The sequence below is a fragment of the Pituophis catenifer genome, unplaced genomic scaffold (assembly GCF_029215685.1).
Source record: "Pituophis catenifer annectens isolate HBS135680 unplaced genomic scaffold, rPitCat1.0.hap2 SCAF_2, whole genome shotgun sequence".
In the NCBI taxonomy this organism is placed as follows: domain Eukaryota; kingdom Metazoa; phylum Chordata; class Lepidosauria; order Squamata; family Colubridae; genus Pituophis; species Pituophis catenifer.
This window is the reverse complement of record NW_027256882.1, coordinates 105,183,538-105,210,370: the sequence shown is the minus strand read 5'-3', so window position 1 is coordinate 105,210,370 and position 26,833 is coordinate 105,183,538. Positions and strand designations below refer to the sequence as shown.

At 34.6% G+C, this 26,833-nt stretch overlaps 1 protein-coding gene across 1 annotated transcript in view; it reads right to left on the bottom strand.

Moving 5' to 3' along the window:
- Positions 1-9,104: 9,104 nt before the first annotated feature.
- The window catches only part of LOC139309723 (solute carrier family 22 member 4-like), a 59,323-nt gene continuing 41,594 nt past the window's right edge, over positions 9,105-26,833 (bottom strand). The window contains exons 4-10 of the mRNA XM_070933925.1: positions 25,520-25,691; positions 19,823-19,949; positions 16,787-16,884; positions 15,174-15,388; positions 12,465-12,647; positions 11,235-11,370; positions 9,105-9,186 (exon numbers count right to left, since the gene is read on the bottom strand). Coding sequence (XP_070790026.1) covers positions 9,105-9,186; positions 11,235-11,370; positions 12,465-12,647; positions 15,174-15,388; positions 16,787-16,884; positions 19,823-19,949; positions 25,520-25,691 — 1,013 coding nt within the window. The remainder of the gene's footprint in view (positions 9,187-11,234; positions 11,371-12,464; positions 12,648-15,173; positions 15,389-16,786; positions 16,885-19,822; positions 19,950-25,519; positions 25,692-26,833) is intronic.

Here is a 26,833-nt window from a genome sequence, read left to right as displayed (position 1 = left end):
TATACATTTAAACAAAAACAAAACATGTTACCCAAAGATTGATATTGTTCACAAATTACTATCAGATTTCCAAAAGTTTAGATTGGGGTGTCATAAATACTTACAAAATTGTTTATATTCTCAATTCTTAATGCACTTTTGTTACTCAGATTTACCAGTTGCTATACAAAATTTGTTTAGAGCAATGAAATCTGTGATGATGATTACTACTGAAATGACTCATATCACAATTTATGTGACGTTTCTCCACAAGAGGGACGCGGTGGCTCAGTGGCTAAGACGCTGAGCTTGTTGATCAAAAGGTCAGCAGTTCAGTGGTTCGAATCCCTAGTGCCGCATAATGGAGTGAGCGCCCTTTACTTGTCCCAGCTTCTGCCAACCTAGCAGTTCGAAAGCACGTAAAAAATGCAAGTAGAAAAATAGGGCATTCTGCGCGCCTTGGCGTTTAGTCCACATGACCACGGAAATGTCTTTGGACAGCGCTGGCTCTTCGGCTTTGAAACGGAGATAAGCACTGCCCCCTAGAGTTGGGAACGACATATGTGCGAGAGGAACCTTTACCTTTATCTTGTCCACAATGCAGTGAAATTATTGAGTAAAATGTTCCAGTTGAGTTACCCTACTTCAAATTCCAAAGCACTGAAGTTAGTATAGTTAAGCATTTTAATACAAGCTATTTAAAAAAAGATCAGGGTGAACTATTTTTTTTCTCAAACAACTAAATAAAAGTGTAAAATAAGCCTAGTATCCTCATAATCAAAAATTATTTTGAATAGACATAGATTAGTTCTTAACATTTCAGAACCTAAAATGAGCCAGGAAGATTATTTATATATTATGTTTCTTTACAGGTAGTCTTCGACTTATGACCACAATTGAGCCCAAAATATATGTTGCTGAGGCATTTTTGCTCCATTTTACAATCTTTCTTGCCACAATTGTTATGTGAATCACTACAGTTGTTAAGTTAGTAACATGATTGTTAAGTGAATCTGGCTTCCCTATTGACTTCGCTTGTCAAAAAGTCGCAAAGGGGGATCACAGGACCTCGGGACACTACAACCATCATGAATATGAACCACTTCTCAAGCATCTGAATTTTGATCATGTGATCATAGGGATGTTGCAATGGTAAGTGTGAAAAAGTCACTTTTTTCAGTGCCATTATAACTTTGAATGGTCACTAAATGAACTGTTGTAAATCAAGGACCACCTGTATTCTCAAATCCCTCAGGACTACTGGTGGATTATATAAATCTAGTGGCAGAACATAAAATCCAACCATATAAGTAAAGCTAATTGAAGATTTTACTACATAATAGGCAAATAATAGGGTGGTATATATTTAAAACAAGGTGAATTAATTGTAAATACAAGTAGTAACTGAATAAATATCACTAATGAGGTTCCATAAAACCAACTGTCAAATCTTGGAGTAGCAAAAGCTTTTAAAGATATTTGGTTAATTACTTGACTAAAGGTTAAGTATGCACAATATGGGGGTGTGTGATACATGGCAATAATCAGGAATCCAGGTCAAAGCAACGTTCTAGATAACTGTGGTATTTCTTTTTGCTTGGAGCTGTTTTCTGACTTGGCCTGAATTCAGAAGTTAAACTAGGTAGGCCTGATTGTCCATGAATGGGATGTCAAAAGAACCTTCTAGAAGACAAAGGCAAATCATTTTGATGCTATGCCAGAAAAGCTTATGTAGACATGAGAAATCAAGTTTGAAGTAGACGGGGTATTTTTAGTGGAACAAAGGTAATGAGAATGATATGAGCAGCATGGCAGCTTCCTCACCCAAGCCCTGTACCTTTCCCAAGCCTTTTTCTATAGCCTCACATGTATGTACATCCCAAAGGGGCAGAATATGCATTTCTGCTTTTATCACTCTTAGCAAAAGCAGCAAAACTCTGTGAATCCTCCTGAAGGAGACTTTTCCTATATTGGATGCTCATTTTCCTTCAATCTTGAGTTTTACCAAGCAGAAACTTTAATAGGAGAAAAACCTTGGTTTCTACCTCAAAATATAATCTTGACATAACAAGTGAAATATGTGATCTGCTCAAGATTGAATTCAAACAATATGCACAGCTTTAACTCATGTTTTGCAAAGCACAATGTCTTGATTAAATTAATATGGAAAACCAAAACCAAGTTATATTGTGACTGAGTATGACGCATGAAGCATGAGGCAGGTAATGATAATAGACAAAAAATAATTACATATTTGTGCTTATCTGTAAATCAAATAGTGGCTGGGAGAATAAGAAAGGTTTTTTTAAAAAGGCAAAAAGAACTCTTACTACCCATGTTTTCCCAAAAATAAGACTTGGTCTTATATTTTGTTTTGCCACCAAAAAAGGCACCAGGTCTTATTTTTTTTGGGGGGGGGGTCTTCCAGTGACTCACCTTGCAGCGGCGGCAGCACCAACCGCTCTGCCCAGAAGCTTGCTGCCAGCCCACTTCTGTGGCCACTTGTTGCCACTTGTGCGTGTCAGCCTGGCCTCCCTTTTTTCAGGAAAGGCCTCTGTAGCTGAAATGGGCTCTGGATTGATGCATGTGGCCCTGGCCTCTGTTTCACCATCAAAGGCCCTCCTGGAAAGGCCTCTGCAGCCAATAACAGAGCTCCGGATCGATTCGGAACTTTGTTATTGGCTGCAGAGGCCTTTCCTGAAGGCCTCTGACAGCAAAACGGAGGCCAGGGGTAACGTGCACAAGTGGCTGCAGAAGAAGTGGGCCGGCAAGACAAGGCAGATATCGGTGTGTGTGAGACCTGGTAAGTAAGGCAGCTCCAACCCCCAGCTTCATTTTTACCCATGCATCTTGCCCCACCCCCTGCACCCCAGAGTGGGTGGGACGTTAATTAGGGCTTATTTTGGGGATAGGGATTATGTTGGGCACATGTGTAAAAATCAAGCTAGGATTTACTTTTGGGGTAGGTCGTATTTTCGGGAAAACATGGTACTCCCATATTAAAACTCAAGTCTTCTGTAGATGTTTTAATTAAATCAGAAAAGATGCATAATGAAAAAATGGATTTGTGATTAAATATAAAGCAGATCAAACAGATGCCATAGAATTGACAAGCCATTGAAGTGAACAGCTTGTTCCTTTTAAAATCAACTAGCAACAGCAGTCGAAAAATACATCACAGGCAGCACTTGATAGGTAAAGAAAAGTATATTGGATGAATAGTTCTTTCTTTTTACATATTTATATTCTTTATTTTTACAAATAGCTCAAGGCACTGAACATATCCAACACAGCTTCTTCTATTTTCCCCAAAACAACCCTGTGAGGTGGGTTGGATTGAGGGAGAATGACTGGCCCAAAGTCACTTTTCCAAGACTGACAGTAATATTTCAGATTTAGCTCCCTGCCAATATATAAATATGCATTCAAAATATATGTATACAGCCATATTTACTATGTAACATCAGACTGTTCCACTCATCTAGCCAATTGTACTGTTGCCACCTGTACATCTATCAGTTATATATTACGTGTATATGTATTCCAATTATATAGCAGGAGGGATTCAAAATTTAATTTCATTAAGCAATGAAATACAATATATTACTACAGTTAAATCTAACTCTTGTTTGCTATCTTGGAGTTGACCACCTGGCGGATATTTGAGGCTTCATACAAGCCTGTACAGAGACCAATACTTGAGGCTTCTACAAGTCTCTACATTTTTTTCTTTGAACAGACTCCAGGAAGAGAATGTGCCATGGCATGAGAATAATTAAAATAAAATAAAAATTATCCAATTCAGAAGCCATTTATCTCAAACCTCAAATATGTGTTTCTGCCTATGAAAGATAGCGCTCATAGGGTAAAAAGTAAAGCCTCTCAAGTTGAACTAAAAAGAGCCTTGGTAGTACAGTGGTTTAATGCACCCTGTTATTAACACAGCTGCCTGCAATTTCTGCAGGTTCGAATCTTACCAGGCTCAAGGTTGACTCAGCCTTCCATCCTTTTTAAGGTAGGTTAAATGAGGACCCAGTTTGTGGGGGCAATAAGATGACTTTGTATAAATATACAAAAGTATGAAGGCTATTGCTTAACACATTGTAAGCCGCTCTGAGTCTCCGGAGAAGGGCGGCATATAAATCAAATTAAAAAAACAAAACAAAAAAAAAAAAAAAAACTCCGCTCTTGATGACTTTATAGAGATGACCTTGGGTTTCCTTTAAACAATATATATATGGTTGTCATTGCCTTGTTTTATTTCTTCTACAGCTCCTGAATGACAGATCTTGCAAATGAAGTCTTTGAAAAGGCTTAGTGTTTCCCAATTAAATGGAGAATTACTTATTGCATGTTTGCTTGGATAGGAAATAGATGAACTTGTTAGTATACATCTACTTCACTTAGCAAGATATCGTTCCAAAGACCTGAGGCTGCAGATATATTTCTAAATGAACAGCTTACATCTAGCTAATTTGGAGAAAGATTTGATTTGAAAATTCGTTTAATAAAATCTTAAGAGAAACATGTTCAAAATATGTTATCTTGGTATATAAGTAGAAATGTAAAATCTGTTTGCAGATACCCATTTCCACCCCTCAGTGTTGAAATTTCAAAGTGGTATCTTAACCTAAAACTAGATCCAAAGCTGCTTATCATTTTGAGATAACCAAGGGGCCCTCCTAATTGTCTCCAAAACTATAATTCAAAGTTTATCTTTCCAAGTAGAAGATATTTTTGAAATATTAACTTTGTGAAGATTTTTAGAAATTAAGAAAATGAGAATAACTTATTTTCAATTATTTATTCATTTTTTTTATTCAAAGCAAGAATGTAAATTTAAATGTATTATTGGGGATACAGTTGCCTAAATTTTGAAGCACAAAATTCAAAATAAATGGTTTTCAACTATTCTGTAAGTTTCAGTCTTGAAATGATATAATTTCCATCTTCATACCTGTTTTGAACTCAAGAGAAATATTTTGAGCCTGAAATACTTCCACATTCAGTAATGTAGTATACATCCCTATTTGAAACACAGATCAGTCTGCTGTTTTAAAGAGACCCAGTCCTCAAATCAGTTGTATATAATTTTGATTTAGGGATTGCAGTTTTGATAAATTTGTGCAAAGTATAAATCAGTAAATCTTTAAAAATGCACATTTCTTAAATCTCTTTTTGTGGTTCAGCAGACTAATCAAGTTGTTCTTCTGGAATGTCATTTGATAAATTGCCACATTTATTACATGACAATAACTATCAGACTAACTAATGTACATCCATGCATTCTTTTGAGCTTGAAAAGTATTGATGTGAATAAAAAATATTTAATAGCTTTGGTAATTGTTCAAAGTATTTTGTTTGCTTTTGGGTATCATGGCTGCTTTATTTTGTTATTATTTGTGTAAGATACCCCTATCCCAAATTTGAAATTATAACGCAGAATTGATTGTAGTGCCTTCATAATAGTCTTAAAGTGATTCTTTCATATTTATTGATATATCTGTGTTATTTAACACTAAATCAGCATTAACTCTCTCAGTCCAAGTTTCATTTGTTCCCCAACCTCCATCTTACAATATATATTCATGTTTTATATTGATTTGTTAGTTCTTCGTACTAAATAAGGACAATGTCATCAGATTCTGAAGGAAATGTATTTTTTATATTACTATACACACGGAATTTCCCCTTTTTAAACTCTTCAAGCACAGAAAACAACTCAGCATAAGTTTTGAAGGTTTTGTTTATGTTTTACTTGCAATGAAGAAAATAAAGAGATACTGTTACAGGGTGATACATGACAGATTCCATAAACTTTATACAAATTGGCACAATCCAAATGAACAGCGAAGAGTCCAACATAGAACATAAATTTTTAAGATAGGAGTTCCTCTCTGCCTTACACCTTTGTCTCGATCTGCTCTGAGGATCCTCCAATAGGAAAGACCATTGCACTTCCTTCCCCCATCTAATCACAAAACCAGTTCTTTCAACAGGAGAACCTGATTCCAAGCAATATTCAGTACATTATCAGATACAGTATAAGTGCAATCCAAAACACATTTAAAAGAGCTGTTAGGTGAGATATATGGAATAGATAACTCACACTTTGGTTAACTGAGAAACTTCAGGGTTTTTTTATACAAGGAACACCAAACATAACTACAAGGCACTTTACAAAATTAACAATTAAATGGAATTTGTTCAGCCTGATTTATAACTTGTATTGCAACCTAATAGGAACCAGATTCCTTCCTTTTTAATGTCTTTCAAGGCAGTAGCAAAAAAATGGAGCTGTATTGAAGTATTGATTCCCTACTTGCATGACTGGTGAATGTCTTTCACTGAATGAAACAAAATTGTGCATACTGCCTACCAGGAGACATAATTAAAACTTTGGCTAGCACCACAATTGTTTTACAGAAAAAATAGAATAAAAGAAGGACTAAAATGTGACAATGACTTGCCTTCTTCCATTCCAAATGGTCCTCCTTCCATTTCCTGTCTTCGGAAGATTGCAACCATTATCTGAAAAATCCCTGAGAAAAGTTTATATTGGCAAACAATGTACATTTTACTGAAAAATATTTTGATGCAGTAAGTATAGGATCAATACTGCAGAACTTAATATGTCAAAAACCCATGCCTGGAGGTTATAAATCTTCAGCTACCGAGCAATGAAAGGCAATTGTTGAGAAATACAATTGTTGCTTTCTTCAGCAGACTTTCTTCAACTACATTAAATGAAAGCAGCTATATTGTAAGAAATTAAGGATATATCACAAGGTTAAAATGTCTTTACAATTTGTACTAGGTCAGGTAATACTGTAATAGTTTTGAGAAGTGATCCCTCCAAAAATTAAAAACAAAATTGCAAAATCACAATCTTCTAGAAAGTGCAGCTTTCTAAACTGGACAGTGTTGAACTAAAAATCAAGAGACTCTTAAACAATGAAAAAACTCTAGCAAAACTAGATTCTCCAGAAAAGTACCACAAATATTGTCTTAAAAACAGTTACAATTACAACAGGGTAAAACTGTATAGGAATCCATTATTTTGTTTAAAATATTTATACATAATATATTTATACATAATATATTGCCAGATTACAATACATTATTAAACAATTTTATCTGACAGATTTTTGTTGAGAAAGTAATTAGCGTGAACTTTTTTTCCCCTAAGTGGTGTTTCAGAATCCTGCCTGTTTGCCATAGGTAAAAACCTGAGAAAACACTGGATCCACAGCGATAGCTTGCAATTCAGAACCTGGCAATCTTACAAATAACTTGAATATTAGAAGAGTCATGTTAAAGACTATGGAAATATTTTGTACCAGAACCATAAAAAATTGAAAAAGAATTAATATAGCATACATTAATATAATGTTAGCATCACTGCACAGGATTCATAAGGCAACGTGTTCTCCTACAAGGAACAAGAGGTACTAGTCCTGAATTTGTCATTTGAAAGTCAGGGGTTAAATGCTGCCTTGCTCTTTTGCCATTCTTTTTCAAGGTAGATACAGATGCTCCATACAGAATGTGAAGTTATTAATCTTTAGTTTTCAAAGGAGTGGTTAGAAAAAGCTGCTTTTATAAAGACTTCCTTTGCCATATTTAAAACTTTTGCTAAGTAAAATTTAAAGCAGTCTTCACAGAACCATCACAGATAATGTCCAAGATAGTCTTGTCCATTAGATGTATTAGAATATAAACTCCATCATTCTCATATAGTCCGCATTTTCTTGGGATCATCACATTGGAGAAGATTTGTCTAAGGTCATAAAACAAATTGTTCTGGACTAGTAGTATTATAACAAAACATGCTGTGTTCAGATTAATGATATAAAAACACAGAATATTGTGCAGTTTTGCTACAGTTATGATTCTGATAAAATAAGTGGGTTGCATACTTTTTAATGAATTAAATCTGATTAATATATTACTAAGAATGGTACTTGCCCATTAAAAGCAGGAAAGCCAGTTTCCTCCATGATGCAGGCAAGATCTGAATTACAAAGTTTAACATTTTCATAAAATGCCATTTTAAGCTTTTCAAACAAGAAATAGATGTAGGCATATGATTTTGTTGACAAAAGATAAAGAATTTCAGTGTTAAATGGGCAACAAATTGTGATCTATACATAAAGACCCAATTGTCTGAATACTTGATTTAAATCACTATCTTATCATATGACTTTCTCAGCAATGGATTTGCTGACAAACTCATGTACGCCGTCATCTTTAATACTTATTTTATCACCTAAAATGTTTTAAAAATCCAGTTTCATGAAACAGTTTCTTCTGGCAGGCTGACTTACATCCAACATAACACCTGATTTATATTTCTCACTGAAGAAAATAAAGAGCTGTATTTGGGCCCAGTGAATTAATTAATCATATAAATAACTAGAATGCCAAGTGTGGAGAAAACCTGTCTACATACTGTCTGCATTGTTCTTTCTTTGACAGGCAAATTTCCTAAAAGGTAGAAGCCAATGATAGTTAATTTTAAATTTTGGATTTTCAGAGCTATTTTCTGGTTGACAGAGGAAAATATGGTTATAATTTATTTCTAATACTAATTTCAAAATATGTGCTTCATTTTTAAAAATATCTTTTTAAAGCTTAAAGTTACATTTTATTATAGTCATTTTTTTCTTTGAAAGATTTTTCAAGCGAGCCATAGAAGATATAGCCCTATCCTCAAAAAAATCTGTCATTTATTCTCTAAAGATAAAATCTGGATTAAGATTATAGATCTTAATCCAGACTTTAGAATACTTAAAAATGATGTTTAGAGTTCAAGAAACACAAAACTAAAATGTTACATAAAGTATAAATACACATATAACAATAAAATAATACCTGCACCTCAAGAAGAGATGAAAATATTCAAGATCTCACAAAAATGCAAATCCCAAACCAAGGAATAGAAATAGTTACTGATAAAAGTAACTTGTGCCAACACAGCAATTTAACACAATTCCACATATTTGGTACATCAGTGTTTTAAGAACCGCAGGATCATTAGGAAAAGTCTCTCTAATAGTGTTATTGACTTTCATATATCTTTAGAAATACGGTTTACAACAAACTCCTCCATTCAGCTGATATGATCAAAATGATGTCATATTCTTGATGGTCAGTTCATTTTGCTCTGAATTCTCTACCCTGTAGAGATGTTTTCTTTTGCTTAACCTAAAAACAATAGGAAATTGTGTACATTAGAAATGATGTAGCAAACAATTAACTTTCTTACTGATAAGACTAATGCTTTCTTATCAAAATATTCTTTGGTATAAATGTGAACTTATTAAGGAAGGAGTGGCTCTGATTGATTAAAATCAGTCCCGAAGACAGGTAGTAGGGAATTATTTCCACTAAACTGAATGAAAAGCATACTTTGTGGAGAACCTGGCCTTGCAAGAATGGGGTGCTAAAATGGAAGCCTCATTCTGTAAACTCTCCATGTAATTCCTTCTCCAAATTCCATACCATGAAAAGTTCAGGCTGGAGGTGGTGGCAGCTGTGACACTGCTAAAAGCCTCAAGCCTCTACTTCAGGCCCAGGCTCAGGCCCAGTGCTGCCGCCAATGAATGCTGTTTTGCAGGGCAGCCATAAGGTCATAAACTGGGAAGGAGGGAATAGGGCAGTTGTAGCAACCCGTGATCATACAGTCAGCTAAGTGCCTGATTTCTGATCATGTAATCATGGGACCAGTGCAACAGCCATAATCATGCACAGGTCATAAATCCTTTCGTTCGACACTATCATAATTTCAAATGATCACTGAATGATTGTTAAGTCAAGGTCTACCTGTATGATAATCTTTTTTTTTCTTTGTTATTCATGATATCCTCAGGAATCTTCCCAAACTTAAAAATTCAAAATTATCAATGTTCAATGTTCTTTATATACTGTTTCTTTAGAGCAAAACTTCTGCTTCCGTATGGTATCACAGGGGGAAAAATATTGCCTACACATTTCTGAACTTTTTTGGTATATACGTATCATGACATCTGAATATCTTCTCCAAGATACTTTTCTTTTCCTATCAAGTGCTGGCCTGTGATGTATTTTTTGACCGTTGCTAGTTGATTTTAAAAGGAACAAGCTGTCCACCACTTCAGTGGCTTGTCAATTCTATTCTACGGCATCTGTTGTCATTAGTTTGATCTGCTTCATATTTAATCACAGATCCATTTTTTCATTATGCGTCTTTATTTTCATTATTAGAGCTTACAATCATTTGATTTTCATTTATCAGAGTCCTGTCATCAGCACAAATTGATATTATCTTTCTCCAGTTTTAAAATCACATTAATCTTCCATCCGGCTTTCAATATACATTCCATGTAAGTTTGAATAAATAAGGAGAGTATATCCACTCCTGTTTCACCATATTCCATACAGCCTGGTTTTCTTTCCTGCGTAGATTTCTCATGAGGACAATGAGTTTATTTCAATAGATTCATTTCGCTGCCTACCCAACAACTTCAGTGATTCTAAACGTTCTAGGATTCCCAGTTTCCTAAGGACATTCCAGAGTTTGATGTAGTTGTATGATCAAAAGGCTTTCTATAATCAATGAAACACTTATTGACTTCTTTTTGGTATTCTTGGCATTCTCAATTATCAAATTGCCTGAGTAATAATAATGTCTCTTAAAGCAGCTTGAACATCTGGTATTTCTCTTTCCAAATTGGGCTATAATGGCACAATCCTTAACACTATTTTGGTTATATGTGAAATCGAGGATTTTTTTGCAAGTTTGTAAACTCTGTTAAGCTTCTTGTTATTGGTAGAATGACCTCTTCCCATCTGTTGGACCAATGTGTCAATTTCCAGTTTGGGTGGCATAGTTTAATTAGAATGTTTACTGATTCTTCTTCTGTTGTTTACAATATTTATATAGATATTCCATCAGTTCGTATAATCTTTTGATTTCATAATGGTCAGAATGCTGATCTAATTATCTTTTGGCAGAAGCATTTCTTATAAATAGAAAATTATTTTTAAAGTATCTTGGTCATTAGCATAACATTCAGAATTTTAATCTTCCATTTTTGCTTGATCCTTCTGAATCAGTTACTATCTGTCCACTGACATTCTTTAGCATACCAATTTGAGGTTGGAAACTCTAAATCTTTTGAACGAATTACCCGTAGTTTTTTCCATATCTGTTTCCATACACAATGCCTTTATATGAAATACAGTAAGGAATTCTATTTCAGTAAGATTGTTACCCTTTAATTTGTTGCATCTCATCAAATGTCTCTGGCAGGGGCTTTCCATAACTTTCTGGTAAGAAGAGGGTGAGAATCCCTATCGATAACGTTAGACTGCCCATGAGGATGTAAGGCAGAAATTTACCATAGGCACCTGGTAAAACATAAAAAGTAGGTTTATTATATAATGTTACAATATTAATTAATAATCACTATCTATTTGATTCCTGTCCTTTCCTCCTGTATTTATCTGGATGTATTCCTTTTAACAACAGCAATCTTCGATTATCTTTACTTTAAAATTATATTATTTTGCACTATCCAATGCACAGTATTGTGCTATTTGTCATGCGATTTAATTGTGCAGGTTTTGCTCCTTTGAATAACATTTTATGATATGTTTCTTACTGCACACCTTAGGTAGAAGGTATGATTTAAAAAAAGTCAGACATTTAGAGGGTGATTTATTAGATAAGATTTATGAATGATTGGCAATTAATGTCTATGTTTGAAATCCATGCTTCAGTATTGCATACTATGCAACAAAATATTTCTTGGTATTTTATTAAGAATTGGTTTTTTTTTTTTTTGTTGTGCCTTTAAATCAGTGTTGATTCCTTGGCAATATTTTAGAAATGGTTTGCCATTGCCTGCTTCCTAGGGCTGAGAGAGTTACTAGCCTAAGGTCACCAGGAGGACTAGAACTCCTCCTTTCTGAGTCTGATACCTTTAACCACTATCCCCAAATAGTTCTCTACTAGTGGTAATAATTACTGGTCATGAATTATAATCTACCATTGGAAAAGAACTAGGAATCAAGTGCTGAGCCATGGGGGCGCAGTGGTTAGAGTGCAGTACTGCAGGCTACCTCTGCTGACTGCCTGCAATTTGGCAGTTCAAATCTCACCAGACTCAGGGTTGACTCAGCCTTCCATCCTTCTGAGGTGGGTAAAATGAGTTCCTAGATTGTTGGGGGCAATATGCTGACTCTATAAACTGCTTAGAGAAGACTGTAAAGCACTATGAAGGGGTATATAAGTCTAACAATTATTGATATTGCTTCTAGAAGAATAATGATGCCTTGCACAGAATATCTAGGTCTTTTGAAAGACAATGTGAATTAAGCCTACAAAATAAACACAGGATTAATGAGACCACAGAAAAGCTTACTGAGTATTTCTACATCATCTGAAAGCTAAACTAGGGAGCATTTTATTTTGAGCACATTTAAAATGATAAATTTCTTACTCAGGAAAACAAAGTATGGTGCAATAATGCTGCCCACCCGGGATGACATGGAAGTAGAACCCACTGCCATGTTTCTTACTATCGTTGGGTAGAGTTCTGCAGTGTAGACATAAAGCATGGAGAAGGCTGATGTGATCCCAAATTTCCCCAACATCACTAAAATGAGAGACAGAATGTGGAGATCTGTGGAAAGAAGTTAAGGAAGAAACGAAACTTCAGTGCTTCTTTTATTATCAACTTTGCACAAGTCCTATTTTTACCTCAATTTATCATCGTCATCATCATTTTAGCCATTGTCTATGCACTGCAGGATGACGGCCTCTTCTGTGGATGCTTTTTTATCATTCAATGACTGCGTTGATCTACCTGCCATACATAGCTGAGAAACCTCCTTAGACATGCTTTTAAGGCCTAATCCGTACCATTCCATGAATTCTCAGAAACTGATACAAAATCTTTTGAGAATCGTGATACTAATATAGACATCTCCAGAACAGAAGTGGCTATGCATGCAAAGATGACTGTGCATAAGTGAAATATCAATCACAAATAACCATCTTACGTCTTCATGGCTGCATATCACAAAAAAAGGTATTAGAGCAAGCTATCAGAGGCTAGGGAGAAAAATCACTACTGGCAAAAATTACCTAATTAATGCGGGCATTGGTCATACAATATAGCTATCCAAACAATACTCTTCATAAAGATACTAGGTGAAAGCACAACTATAGCTATGTGAAACTGCAGGCATGATGGTCTGAGAGCATATAACTGACTAGAAGTCTTTCTAGCTATTTTTTTGCCACTCATCTACGGTACGTTTAATAACCCAGGACACTATCACAGATTCAAAGACCAGTCTTCAAAAGGTAAAGAGATTTCATGCACCATAAAACCTGAAGTAGAAGCCATGCAAAATAACTGCTCAATATTTTGTTGGCCTGTGACCATAATATTGATCAATTTGATTTGTTTCTTTAATGTTGCTTCTTCTCTGAAAGAATGGCTTGTTGGGCCTGAAAATGAAAATTATAGGCATGCAAAGAAAGAATCTTTCAAATCCAAAGTATAGTCAGATAGATATGAAGGAGAAGACATTTGGCTAGATATACTGTCAAGACCGGGGCCACATGAAAGTTGGTATCAACGATGATGCTGTAAAATTTATTTTTATTTATTTACTTTATAAAATATGTGTAGTTACTCTAGCATAAAAAAAACTTTGGGTAGTGAACAACAGAAAACAAAGTAAAATAATTACAAAACATTAACCAAGGCACCATAAAATAAACTGAATTACACAATCATACCTCTGTTGGGTTTATCTATTATCCTGGCCCAATACCTGGAGGAAAAGTCAGGTTTTCACAGCCTTCCAGAAGACCAAGAAAGTCATGGCCATTGGGATCTCAGGCAATGTCAATGCAAAAAATCAACACTAGATCTGAAAATACTATTGGAGCTGATTGTGAAGCAAGAATTAAATAAAGAAGGATCGGAAAAAACAGGCATCCTAGTGGCAACATGAATTGTTGAGAACCTGGCATTCTGAACAAAAGTGAGTGTAGAAGAGTGTCTCAATAACTCTGGAACTTGGGAAACGAATAAGAACTTGAAGGGTAAAAGGCCTTGTGGTAATGTCCATTGGTTAGAAGCAAATCACTTCCACACTTAATACTTAATACTCTTACAAAAATGCAATTATTAAAAAATTAAAAACTCACAAATCCAGAGGCATGTGTGAGGGCTGATCATAAGTCAATTTTCACAGTGCTATTGCAACTTTGAACATTTGTTAAGCAAATAGTCATAAGTAGAGACTGCTTGTATGGCAACTGCAGAATAATTGAAGGTACTGCAAGAGTATTACTGAGGCATTTCAAACCTCAGTTGAAGTCACTTGGGGAATCATGAGTAATTAAAGGGATCTTGCACAGAGAAAATGGGAATGATGTTAGAATGTTATTGCCACGATATAGTAATGTTTGTAATGTTATCTTGTACTGTGCTAAACAGAATTGGAAGTCAATGCCTTTTTCTCTCTTCCCTTGTACCTCATATTTTCTCTCCCCCTTTCTTTCCCTTCCCTTAATTTCCCGTTTTTATTTCTCATTGTATTTTATATGGTACATTGATAAAACAGTAAAAAAATTTACACACACATACACGAACACAAACACAAAATAAAAGAATGTTATTGCTATCAGAACTGAACTGTACTGGCCTTTAGTGGGCAGCTGCAGAATTGCAAAGTTTAAGAACCTTTGCATTTAGATTCAAATGTAATTATTAAAAGTCAATTATATATTTATTCTTTTGCCCAGCCTTAAACCCAAAGAAGGCCAGTAAGAGATCACAGTACACAAAAGCTGAGCAACTATGTTTGGCTTTCCACCAAATTCTCTCTATCACTTGGACATTTCCTAAAAAAATAAAAATAAAAAAAAATGCACAGGTGTTTTTTGTAGATGTGTGGTACACAGAGATCACAAAAATAAACTGATAAACATTCCTACAATGTTCTGTGAATGCAGATCTCTAGCTAAACATAATCTTAATGAATTTTCCTGGAATAGAAAATTGAGAATCCATATGATATAGGTGTAAAAAATAATTCTTTAACACTTGTTCCATCTCCTCATACAGTATTGTCATTTACTACAGCACAAAATGACACAAAATGAATGAACACACACAGACACATCTTACCTGAAGGTACTAACTGTATGAACAAAATAACTCCTCCTCCTAAGAAGAGGGTGCCAGATATTGTATAACGTCGTGGTAAGACCCGCAAGAGGAGCCAAGCAATCACATAGGCTGGGACCTCAATGACTGCTGACAGAAAACAATTGAAGTAGGCATCTCCATGCAGATTGGGGGTGCTGAGTGACAAGCCAAAATAGCCAATAGATGTAAACATCCTGAGATAAAAGAGAAATTAGCAAATGTAAATAGTCACAATCTGGCACAATCAGCCCAATAGCAGAACTGACTTATTTCATATTTTATTATTTCAGATGGCACTTTTTTGAATTGGAATGGAGTAAAATATGCATTGGGAAATTACACATACAACCTTCTGGACATTTATGTTTTGATGCTGCTTTTCTGTTTTTCAATAATTTATATAATTTATGTAAACAAGTATCTTAATCAAATGGGGCTAAATTCAAAATATCCCTGGATGAAATACAACCCAGTCCTTCTAATGACAACAGAGAAAAGCTGACTGTTTGCCCTAAGTATATTTAGTGCTGTTTTATGGCATGTATCTGTTAGAGGCAAGCCATCCAATGAAACGATCTAATTTTAAATGTTGATTGCTCATATGGGAAGACGAGAAGCTCCTCAGGAATCTCAATTGTCCAATTCAGTATACGAGATGCTAAAGATTTAACTTAATGAACTGAGAGTTAAATGTTGATTCCTTCTGTTCAGAAAATGTATGATTGTGGAAAGTGTTACACAATAAATGGTGCCTACGCAATGGCTTGTATCTGAATCTCCTGATAATCTATAGTACAGTGACAATGTTCATTATTATCTGATGCCAAAAGTGCTTGCATTAATAGTAGTTTTTAAAAACTAATGTCCAAATGGCTATTTAAATAAGCAGGCTTTATTTCTTGCATTTTACCTCTGCTGATAAAGTTCAGTATTTTCAGTAATATAAAATTATTAAAAAGAAAACCATGCAAAGAATTGACTGGACTAAGACATCTCTGGTGGCTAAACATAAATTGTTTCCTTTTTTTCCCCTTGACTTTTCATTGTTTGGTTAAATTGTTTATTATTATTATTATTTTTCTATTAGATCTGCAGGGCTGGGAATAATAATAGTGTGATATTGTTTAGTCTGCTGTAATATCTAATCCTGTTGGTTAGTAATTAGCTTTGTCTGGTTAAAATGTTAAGGTAAAGAAGTAGGCAAAAGTGTTCTGACGCAGTTTAGTTCCTGAAGTGCTTCTGATTGCATGAACTCCATTGCTCACAACTCCAATATCCCTCCATACTTACACGCAACAGCAAGCAATCTAATAAAAGGTCCTCCAGGCGTAGAAAATTATTTATAAAAACTTTTGCAATTTTCTGACCTACATCACATTTTAATGGCAATTCACATGTTAAAGGCAGCTGAATACGCCAAGCAGGGCAGCGACATAAATTGATCAATTAAAAATATAAAATAAAATCTCATTCAATAAATAAGGATTGGAATGTCCCAAACAGCCTAACTTGCCCTGAACAAAAAAACAGATCATCGGGCCTCTGCATTTAATGGTCCTCTGCATTTAATGAGCCTGCTTTCGGAACCTTACCATAAAAGAAGAGACATAATAGTCATAATTGCAATGTTTCGTGATCTGAACAAGTCCAAAAACACACCCTGATGTTGCTTGGCTTTCAAATCTTCTACCTTAGGAGGAAAAGAAAGGAAAAAGGGAACATTCCAAAACCAAGCAAGTAAACAAACATAAATGTCCTGGATAGCATACAAGGCAACGAAAAGGAAAATCAGGCCGTTGATTTAAAGAAGATGGACTGATTGGTTGCTTTCATTTTGACAATTTTATGTATTTTCATTCTCATTCTGCACAGATTTTAACCTGTTTTGGAGACCAGTTCAAAAGTGAATTATTTTTCAAAATTCTTTATTGTATATAATAAATGTTGAAAAATAGTCTATGTTTGAGAATTAGCCTAAATTAGTAACAATCTATTAACAAGGATTGTTGGGAAAAGAGACCCAATGAATTATGTTTATTGATGAACACATGACACGTACTCAAACAACAAGAGTTCCATAATAAAAATCAACCAGATATGAAATAAAATGCTCAACATGTTGATGTGGTTCCCAGTTTCATGGATAGTTTCCTTAGGAAGTACAGCTACTCTAGCCCTAGACTTACGGCCATTTAAAATTATGGTCCTGAAAAAGATTTAGTTCTTGCATTTATGACTGATTCTCGTACTTATGACTGTTGCATCTCCATGGTCATGTGATCCAAATTTGAGTGTTTGGCAACCATCATGTATTTAGGGATATTCAGCAATCTTCCCAGTTGGCTGCCAACAAGCAAAGTCAATGGGGAAAGCTGAATTCATGCAACAGCCATGTGATTCACTTAATGACCATGATGACTCACTTAATAACAGTAAAAAAAGCCATAAAATTGGGCACGACTCATTTAATGACCCCTTCATTTAGCAATGGAAGTTCCAATCCCAACTGTAGTTGTATGGCGAGGACTACTGTAGCTTTCTCCATCAGAGGTATGTTTGTAAACTGTCCAGGGAAAACCTTTGTCCTTAAGATAAACTCATAACAAATTAAAAGTAAAAGAGCTGAAAGATTAGCTTCTTTTCTTCATTAATGACTGCAGCTGCAAGTCATTAGCTCCTTAGAGAAGACAGGTAATGTCTATGAAACCAGAGCAATCAACAAGTAGACATGACTAGATACTCAACTACTGTAGTAATGTGGTACAGCTATTTTATTTCATTTTTAGAGCAGAATTAACATTCTCCTAGGATCCATTCTAGAATTTGGTTGGGAAGTGCCAGTGAAAACTGTGTCCCTAAGTTATAATTAAAAAAAAAAACACCTCCTTTGTTTTTTGCATGTCTCTGGTAAAATTAGAGGACTTCTGAGTACAAAGTCAAGAGTTTTCTTTAACTATAAAAACTTCCACAGGAGTTAATTTCTGTTTCGCTCTATAATCTTTATTTTAACAGTGTTGATTGGGTTAGGTTCGGAGAAGAGGCATATCAAAGTTAAATGAAGTTAAAACTCCTTGCAAACTGAACCACAAAGAGACACACAACAGCCAACCAATATATTGCCAATTTTTACTTTCTCTTAGCACCATTTTCTGCTTTATCGCCACCTACAACCAAGAATATATAATTGGGAGAGAAAACAACTTCATACATTAGCTGGTAAATAATTACATTGGAGGTGGTTGCTCAACCTTTGTTCCATTTGATTCCAAAAATCATTACCCTTCTCACGTTTTTTTTAAAAATAATCTAAGACATACCGTGTGGCCAGAGCCTTTTTAAAAAAATGCTTCAAGGGAATAAACTGGTAGCATACATATATAGCAGCCTTTATTCCAAGACTAAGATGAAAATGAGCTACACTAGATGGACAGCACATTTTCTCGACTTTTTCTATTGTTAAATGTTTGGGAAGGAGGGAAAATGCAATTTGTCCAACATCCGTTTCACAACTATATCGGTGGCCCAATCAAGTTCAGACATGCGTGATTCATTATTTATCTATAGGTCAAAAGGGAGGGATGTGATTTATTTCACTGGCAAACGGAAAGATGGTAAAAAGTCATCCTGAAACTCTTAAGAAAAATGGGCAGCATGCTTGTCCAAACCAGAAACACAATCTATAACAATTTATGGCTAAATGATAAACCTTGCCAATGTGATTAAACCACAACATTTGGGCAAGAATAGAACTACAGCTGACAAGTAGAATAATAGAAGCGGCACGAACTCCAAGCCGCCTCTGAAATATATTAAAATGCCTGCTGTGGGGTATAAAAGTGGAACATAGGCACGAGAGACCACATTGTATTTAGAATCAGGAAGGTTTGTTGGTGATCTTGGCTATGTTACTGAACTAGCTAGATTTATATACTTTATTATTATTTTCAGGCAGACATTCATGGCATACTGCCTGCCCTTGTTCTCTTCAAGGACATAGTGGTGTTTTATTGCACATATAACTGGGTTTATAGTGAAGTTCACCTGGAAAAATTGTTAATGCTTCTGAAGAACTTGTTATATATGAATCACTAATGGTTCTTACTGATAATAATAATTAACTCAAATATAAGTACTAGTGCATGCAAACTATCACTTGCTCTACCTTTTGTTTTTTAACATGACCAGTTTTACAAGTGAGACCTGCTATCTATCTATTTGTCTGTCTTCTGTCTAACTATCTATCTGATTTAGATTTTTATTCCACTTTTATTACTTTATAAGTAACTCAAAGCTGGTGATCATACATATATATGTCCTCCTTCTATTTTCTAATCCTGTGAGGTGGGCTGGGCTGCGAGATGGTGACTGGTCCAAAATCACCCAGCTCAGTCACTATTATAATAGTGGGCTACAGCAAGTACAACAAAAATATAAATATACAATTTTTTTGGTCTTTGGCTTCAAGTAATTGTTGATGACTGGTGACTGTCTGGACAAATGGTTTGTCCTTGCCTGCTTTCTAGGGCGGAAAGAGGGTGACTAGGCTGGGGCTTTATGCCTAAAGTGGGATTAGAATTTATGATTTCTAGCCAGGTACCTTAACCACTACACCAACTCCTAATACTTACGTCCACTGGATCTAAAATTATATCTGGAGCTGGAATCCTGTTTGTTTTTGCTGCCTTCCGAATAATAGCTTCAGCTTCTCCGAATCTTCCTTGAGAGATCAGCCACCGAGGAGACTCAGGAATAAACCTGTAACAAGTCCAAATTATCTCATTGCTTTTTTATTTTTATAAATTGATGCCATCACAGTGGGTTTTCACTTAATTGTGATATGAGAAGCCAAACGTCTGGTTCATTTGCATGTAGGAAGCATGGAAAGGAATGTGCCACAGAGAGCAACTAACTAACTCACTGCATTGTGCTATTCTTTAATGATCAGGGAGCTAAGTTCGGAAAAACAGAAAAATATGTAGATGCTACATTTTTCTCATTTCAAGGCAACTCTTTTTGTTTAAAAAGACTTCACTTTCAATATAAAAAGACAAACATTTGAGTAAATACTTGCTAATTCTAATAGAACAATTTATGTTAATGTGTATAATCCGCTGAACTGGGCAGGTTGACTATGAATGTGTTCATAAATATATTTGCTTGGAAGTGAGTACAATACAGATAGTGTATCTTTGACATGATGGTAGTTTAGACTGTAAGTCAGCTGGGCCCTATATAAATGCTATGTAGGAGCTAACATATGTTAATATAATGTTCTTCCTTACATCCTAATTTCTTCCCTTGATTAATAATTTTACAAATGCTTCAGATACATTGTACACCTATCTAGCTGCTTTCTATAATTTGGAAAAAATTGAAATACATGTATAAAAACCTGTAATGCTAATTCTCTGCAATGAGTATTCAAAGCTTCAGGAAAGATTTGGTATACTAATATAACAGGTGACATCACAATCATTTGAATAAAATCTGTTATGTAAATCCATCCTAAATATATCACAATTTCTTTTATGCAAATTGATACATTAGGAGCTGTGTGTTGATTTCACTTGAAGAATTCGATTAACAAGGTCTTATCTTCAGGGTCAATCAATCTGTGTGTCTTCTTGATGATAGCTTCTTTGTTTCTTCATAAGAATATTTTCTTGGAAAGGAAATTATTAAAATGTCCAGAAAAATAGTTCATGAATCTAATAACCTAGGGCCTCTAAAGATTTCAATGCTTACTATATTATTAATATTACTTTTTCAAAAAGTTAAGAAATATTAACAAAATTTTATAGGGACTTCTGATTTTACTTAAAAATTAGCAAGGAAAAATATTTTCAATTTATGTGCTTGACAAATGTATAATCAGTATCTTCATGAAGGAGTAATGCCCTCCCTTTTGTGAGGCAAATTTGGAGAGAACTCACAATCCCTATCTCAATTAGAGATACAAGTAGTCCTTGAGTTACGACCACAATTGAGCCCAAAATTTATGTTGCTAAGTGAAACATTTGTAAGTGAGTTTGCCCCATATTATGACTTTTCTTGCCAGAGTTGTTAAGTCAATCATTGGATTTGTTAAGTTAGTAACATGATTGTTAAGTGAATCTGGATTCCCCATTGATTTTGCTTGTCAAAAGATCACAAAAGCTGATCAGATGTTCCTGGGACATTGCAGCTGTCATAAATATGAACCACTTCCCAAGCATCTGAATTTTGATCATGTTACCATGGGGATGATGCAATGGCTGTAAATGTGGAAAAATGGTCATAAGTCACATTTTTCAGTGCCATTGTAACTTTGAATGGTCACTAAATGAACCGTTGTAAGTCAAGGACTATCTGTATAAACTTTGAGGTATTTTCAAAAGAAAATAACTTCAAAAACGAACAGAGGAGGATGATGTGGAGGACTAGGAACAGAGTGAGCTAGAAGAAGTTTGCTGCCTCTGAAAAAAGTGGGCCTTAGAGAGAAAGGAATTTCCTAGGTAAAATGAAGTAAAAGGAACTGCAATTTCAAAAGATCCCTGTTTTTGTAGAAGTACGCAAATTACGATTCTTTGATTTGTTTAATGGGTTCCTAAATAACTTTGGTTTTTTTTTTTGGACAACTATAGGAAGTTGGGTGTTCAATGTCAACTTTCAAAAAATGTAATGCTTTGCCTCTAAAAACCATTTGTTAGCAATTATAAGAACACAATAGTATTTGTTGTTAACCAGTGCCATCGTGTGTTCTGGCTTGCATCTTATCTTACAGTTCTTTTCTTAATAATTTGGAAGGCATTTCTGAACCGTGTATAATTGAGATGCCTCAATTATACACGGTTCAGAAATGCCTTCCAAATTCTCTGGACTGGTATCTTCCAGTCCAGAGATACCCATCTCTGAACTGGGTATAATTTTAAAATCTAAAGTTGTTACATTTTTAACTTTTCTTTAAAAAAAAAAAAAAAAAGTCTGATCCATCTCTGGTTAAACTCGTCCTTTTTTGGGCGATGTTGTTGATGAAACCTCAAGTCACTATACCACACATCCAGGGCTTACAGTATAGATTTTTTTCAAACCTTTTTAGTTGCCAATAAATCAGCACAGATTGTGGGAGGCTTCTGTCTCATAAATAGGATTAAGGTGATAACACCAAATAAGGTGTTTCCAGGAAACAACGTGACAGCAGCAGGAATTACCAAAGCACTCCCAAAAGACAGGAGGGCAGAGCTAGGATTTGCTAGGAAAGCAAGTTTGAGGCCTCCCGACTTCCATCTTACCAGCTCAGCTTTGCCACTACAACATAACATAAACACAGTGTTGCAAAATACCAGATCTTTAAATATTAAATTAATTAATGTTAAGTGGGATACCAACAAATTATAATGCTTACAAATGCTATAAATGCATCTATCATCTCAAACTTTCTAAAAGAGGAAACATCCGTTCCTGTTGCACATGGAAAATCTAATTGTCCACTAACACACTTGTGGTTTGATTTCAAGCCACAGATTTTGTTTGCTATTTTTAAAATTGCTTTATTTCCTGCAAGGATTAAAACCCTGGAGCATGCATATATATATATATATATATATATATATATATATATATATATATATATATATATATATATATATATATATATATAAAATTATTTAATTTATATGCCGATGTTTATGTTTCAATGCCCCTCCCCGCAACTTAATAAAACAAGTATGCTAGTTCTAAGACAACCTATTGAAATAAGCAGTACAAAACATCACATCCTATGTATGAGGATCCAGATGTGTTCCACTAAGTTTAAGGTGGCTTACATCTAGATATGTGAACAGAAATGCAATTTAAAAGTACTGAATTTTTTGCTTCAATAATGGTAAGAACATTTGGATTGCACTGTTTTTTAAATACATATATTAGGAGACATACAGTATTTATTTAGCTACCAAATTTATATATATATTATTTAATACTATCAATTTTCAAACAGGCTAGAATTCGAAGAAATTTAAAAACTTTATTTTATGAACCTGATTTTTTCTTGTTCAATAATAGTAGTCAGAAACAGAAGCTTGTGGTATAGGCCCTGTTCTTCTAACCTAGGTTTAAAATACGTGAATCTTTATTTGAATTTTCAAGGAATGCAACCTTTGATTCATTAATTGATCAAAACAGAGGCGACTACAAACATAAATTTCCTATTTCATCTAAAAGTTTTAATATTCATGAACCTGTGCACAGGGTTGTTTGTAGCAATACATTATTGATATGTCCTTTGTATGCAGCTTCCTACTCACAGGAAGGAACGATATATTTACAAGGGATTTCACTAAAATATAATCTCCTTGATCTATAAACCAATATCTATAACCAAAATATCTATAATATTTTGGCATCTTAGTGGGAAAAAGAGGATATTTACTCGTTAGGATCTTTACAGACTAAGGAGTAACAGACAATTGCTGGGCTGGAACAATCCAAAAAATTGCTAGACAGAAGCAAACAATAGAGGCAGCAAGGATGCAGGAGGGAGAGTTCTGTAATGTTTTGCTATCGATCTCGTTGTATGGAATTTTTGCAAATTACATCTGGTAGCTCTAGCTAAGTGAAATAGATCCCCATCTTCTCGATCTCCCCTTCATCCTACCATTAAAAGTCAAGAGTTTTTAATATTTGTTTTTGTTCCGTACTGCAACCATGTAAACCAACTTTAGAAGTGAGCTAAATTTTTAACAGGAAAATTCAGGTAAAAGCCAGAAGTACAATGACCAAGAATGTGGTTCCTGGATCATAGAGCTAATTGTGAAGATAGTTAAGCAATAAAGAAGCCAATAAAGTATAGGAAGAAAAAAAAAAAGAGAGAGAGAGAGAAATAGTCTCCTCAGAACAATTGCTATGTGAAAGAATGCATGTAGGAATTAACCACGTTTTTGATTAAAGTAATATGCAGCATTATTTCTGCAGAACATAGCCTAAAATACAAAGACATTTAAACATAAATCTCCAAATATACTTCTAATATATTTTAGAGCAAATCCAGTATTGAACAATTGAACAAAATGACTGATACACTGGAAAACAAGAATCGAGATCTAAAACATATAGATGTTTGTTTTAATATCAAGTAAACTGTGAGAGGTTGTATATTCATAAATAGAAACCACAGTAATTCCTTTGAGTTAAAATTGTATAACACCTCTGCAGAAACAAGGATTATATTCTTAAATTCCTTAAGAACGTTGTAAAACGTGCAACCTTCCAATGTTTTCAATCTCTAAAACTGATATATAAGTATTAGTGAACTATACCTTTGCAAGCAATCTTTTAAATTGCAAACAAATTCTTTAAAATGACATATTAAATACCAACAGTAATACAATATCAGAATCTATTACTGAATCATTATTACAGGCCAACAAATCAAAACTTGTTGAGACTTGAATGTTGATGGAGATGTGTGAGCAGTGCCAGATCTTTTAAGATATGAGTGCTGTACAAAACTCAGAAGTCTGGAACTACCTTTTAAGTCTAATAAATTTTATTAAAAGGCATAAAATTTTACAAGTGGGAGCTCAGTTTATCAGGTGCTTAGGCTTTATAATAAAATTGGTTTGTTTTAAAAGGTCCTATCATACACTTTCCAAGTTTTAGTTATAGTAAGGTACTATAGTTCTCCTTCAGAATGTTTTACAAGTAAGAAAAAAATGTATATAATTTCATAGCTTCAATATTTCATGGTACTAGCAATTGGAAGTCGGTTCTCTTGATGCAGTAATTGGTTTGATGTAGTTAATTTATTAGAATTTTTCTTCTTAAAGATATAAACATGATTGTGAATATTTAATGCATATACACTAACTAGAAAAAATACAGAGATTTAGCCATACAGTAGTATTGCTTTCTGCAGCTGCTCTTAAAAAAACAACGTCGACTGTTTTTGATTATCAAAAAATTCTGTTGGTGCCTCGACAGAAAAAAGTTGAATTAAAGATAATTGAGAAGGGAAAAATTTGAACAGGAGAACTCATCTGACAATGACTTGCAATTTTTTTTAAACTATTTTTTTAAAGTTGGAGGTCAGAATAACATAATCCAGAACTCGCACAGGGTAAATCCTGTAGAACCAGTCAAATCAAACTCAAAATAAAGATAATTTAAAAGAACATTCAAAACAATCCACTGGTCTCTGCAATCAAATGCCAAAGGTGGGAAAAGATATCTACATCAACTCAAGGCTGTAAAATGCCCGCTGGTTATATAACAGTGCAGGGTGAAGGTTATCAGCTACAGAGAGGACATTTCTGAAGCTGAACAACTTTCAGAACAGTTAAACTCACCACCACAGTGGAATGCAGCACACCCCAGGGACAGTAAGAGCCAGTAGTAGCATCCGCCATTCTCTGATGAAGTAAGCAAATAGTGGCAGCAACATGTAGCCAATTGCAAAAAATATGCAAACTCCTAACGTAGAGAATATAATACGAACTGATTTGCCAAGAATTTCTGTGCCTGTTTAAAACAAGGAGTGTGGTTAGCATTTAACTCTATTTTAAAATTTACCCAAAATATGTTATTTTGCAGCTTGAAAAATAAATACAGTCTTTTAAATGGAGCCATGTCCTGTAGTTTTCAAGACAGGCATGGTACTAATTTAGCCTAAAATTGAACAAGTTTAATAGGGAATTCTGAGGCATAATGTGTATTGATGCGTAATTTAAATTTAATTTAAATTACGCATCAATACACACTGTGCATCAGAATTGATATATTTAGTCGATTGATATATTTCAGTTATATTTTGTAGAGAAATAAGAGAGGTTATTGAAACATAGCCATGTCACAACTGAAAATATGTTTTAATATACATAAGAGTATTAGAACTGCTTTAGCTTAAGCAGGTCACTGGTTCAATTAGTCCATGGTTACACTTTCAATAACCATCAGTTTCAATTCTACATTGGAGTATGGAATTGTAGTCTCCTGGAGATTGTTAAGACTACAACTTTTGTAATTACTGACTACTGACCATACTGACTGGGGCTGCCAGAAAGAGAAGTCCCACAACTGGAGTCTTTATTTTTTTAGGCAATCACTACACAGTCTGGTATTACTGCTAAATGTAATGGTTAAGATGCTAAATTAGAAACAAGGAGACCAAGTCTTCTAGTCTTCTCTGTATAAACCAGCTGAATGACTTAGACCCAGTCACTTTCTCTCAGCCCAACCATGTTGTTGTTGTTGTTGTTGTTGTTGTTGTTGTTGTTGTTGTTGTAGGAAAATGAAGAAGCAAGCATTATGTGCCTCACTCTAAGTAGTACAAAATTAAAGTGGGGTATAAATCTAATAAACAAACTAACAAAAAGTATCCAACTCAAGCATTAGCTTGCATAAATGGAGGGCCAAACTACTTAGTCTTAGCTAACGATCAGCCCTGGATTAACTATTAAGCAAAATACGCATAGGCTTAAGATATCAATTGAAGAGAGGCACTACAGAGTTTTATCCCCCATGCAAGCTAACATGCCCTTAACTCATTCACTGCTATATTTGACTTTGGTTTTCAGCATTTATTAAATGTCTTAAGCCAGTTAAGCAATGGAAGGGCCAAGGGGCACCATTATTGAGCTATACTTAGGGCATTACATGCCTTA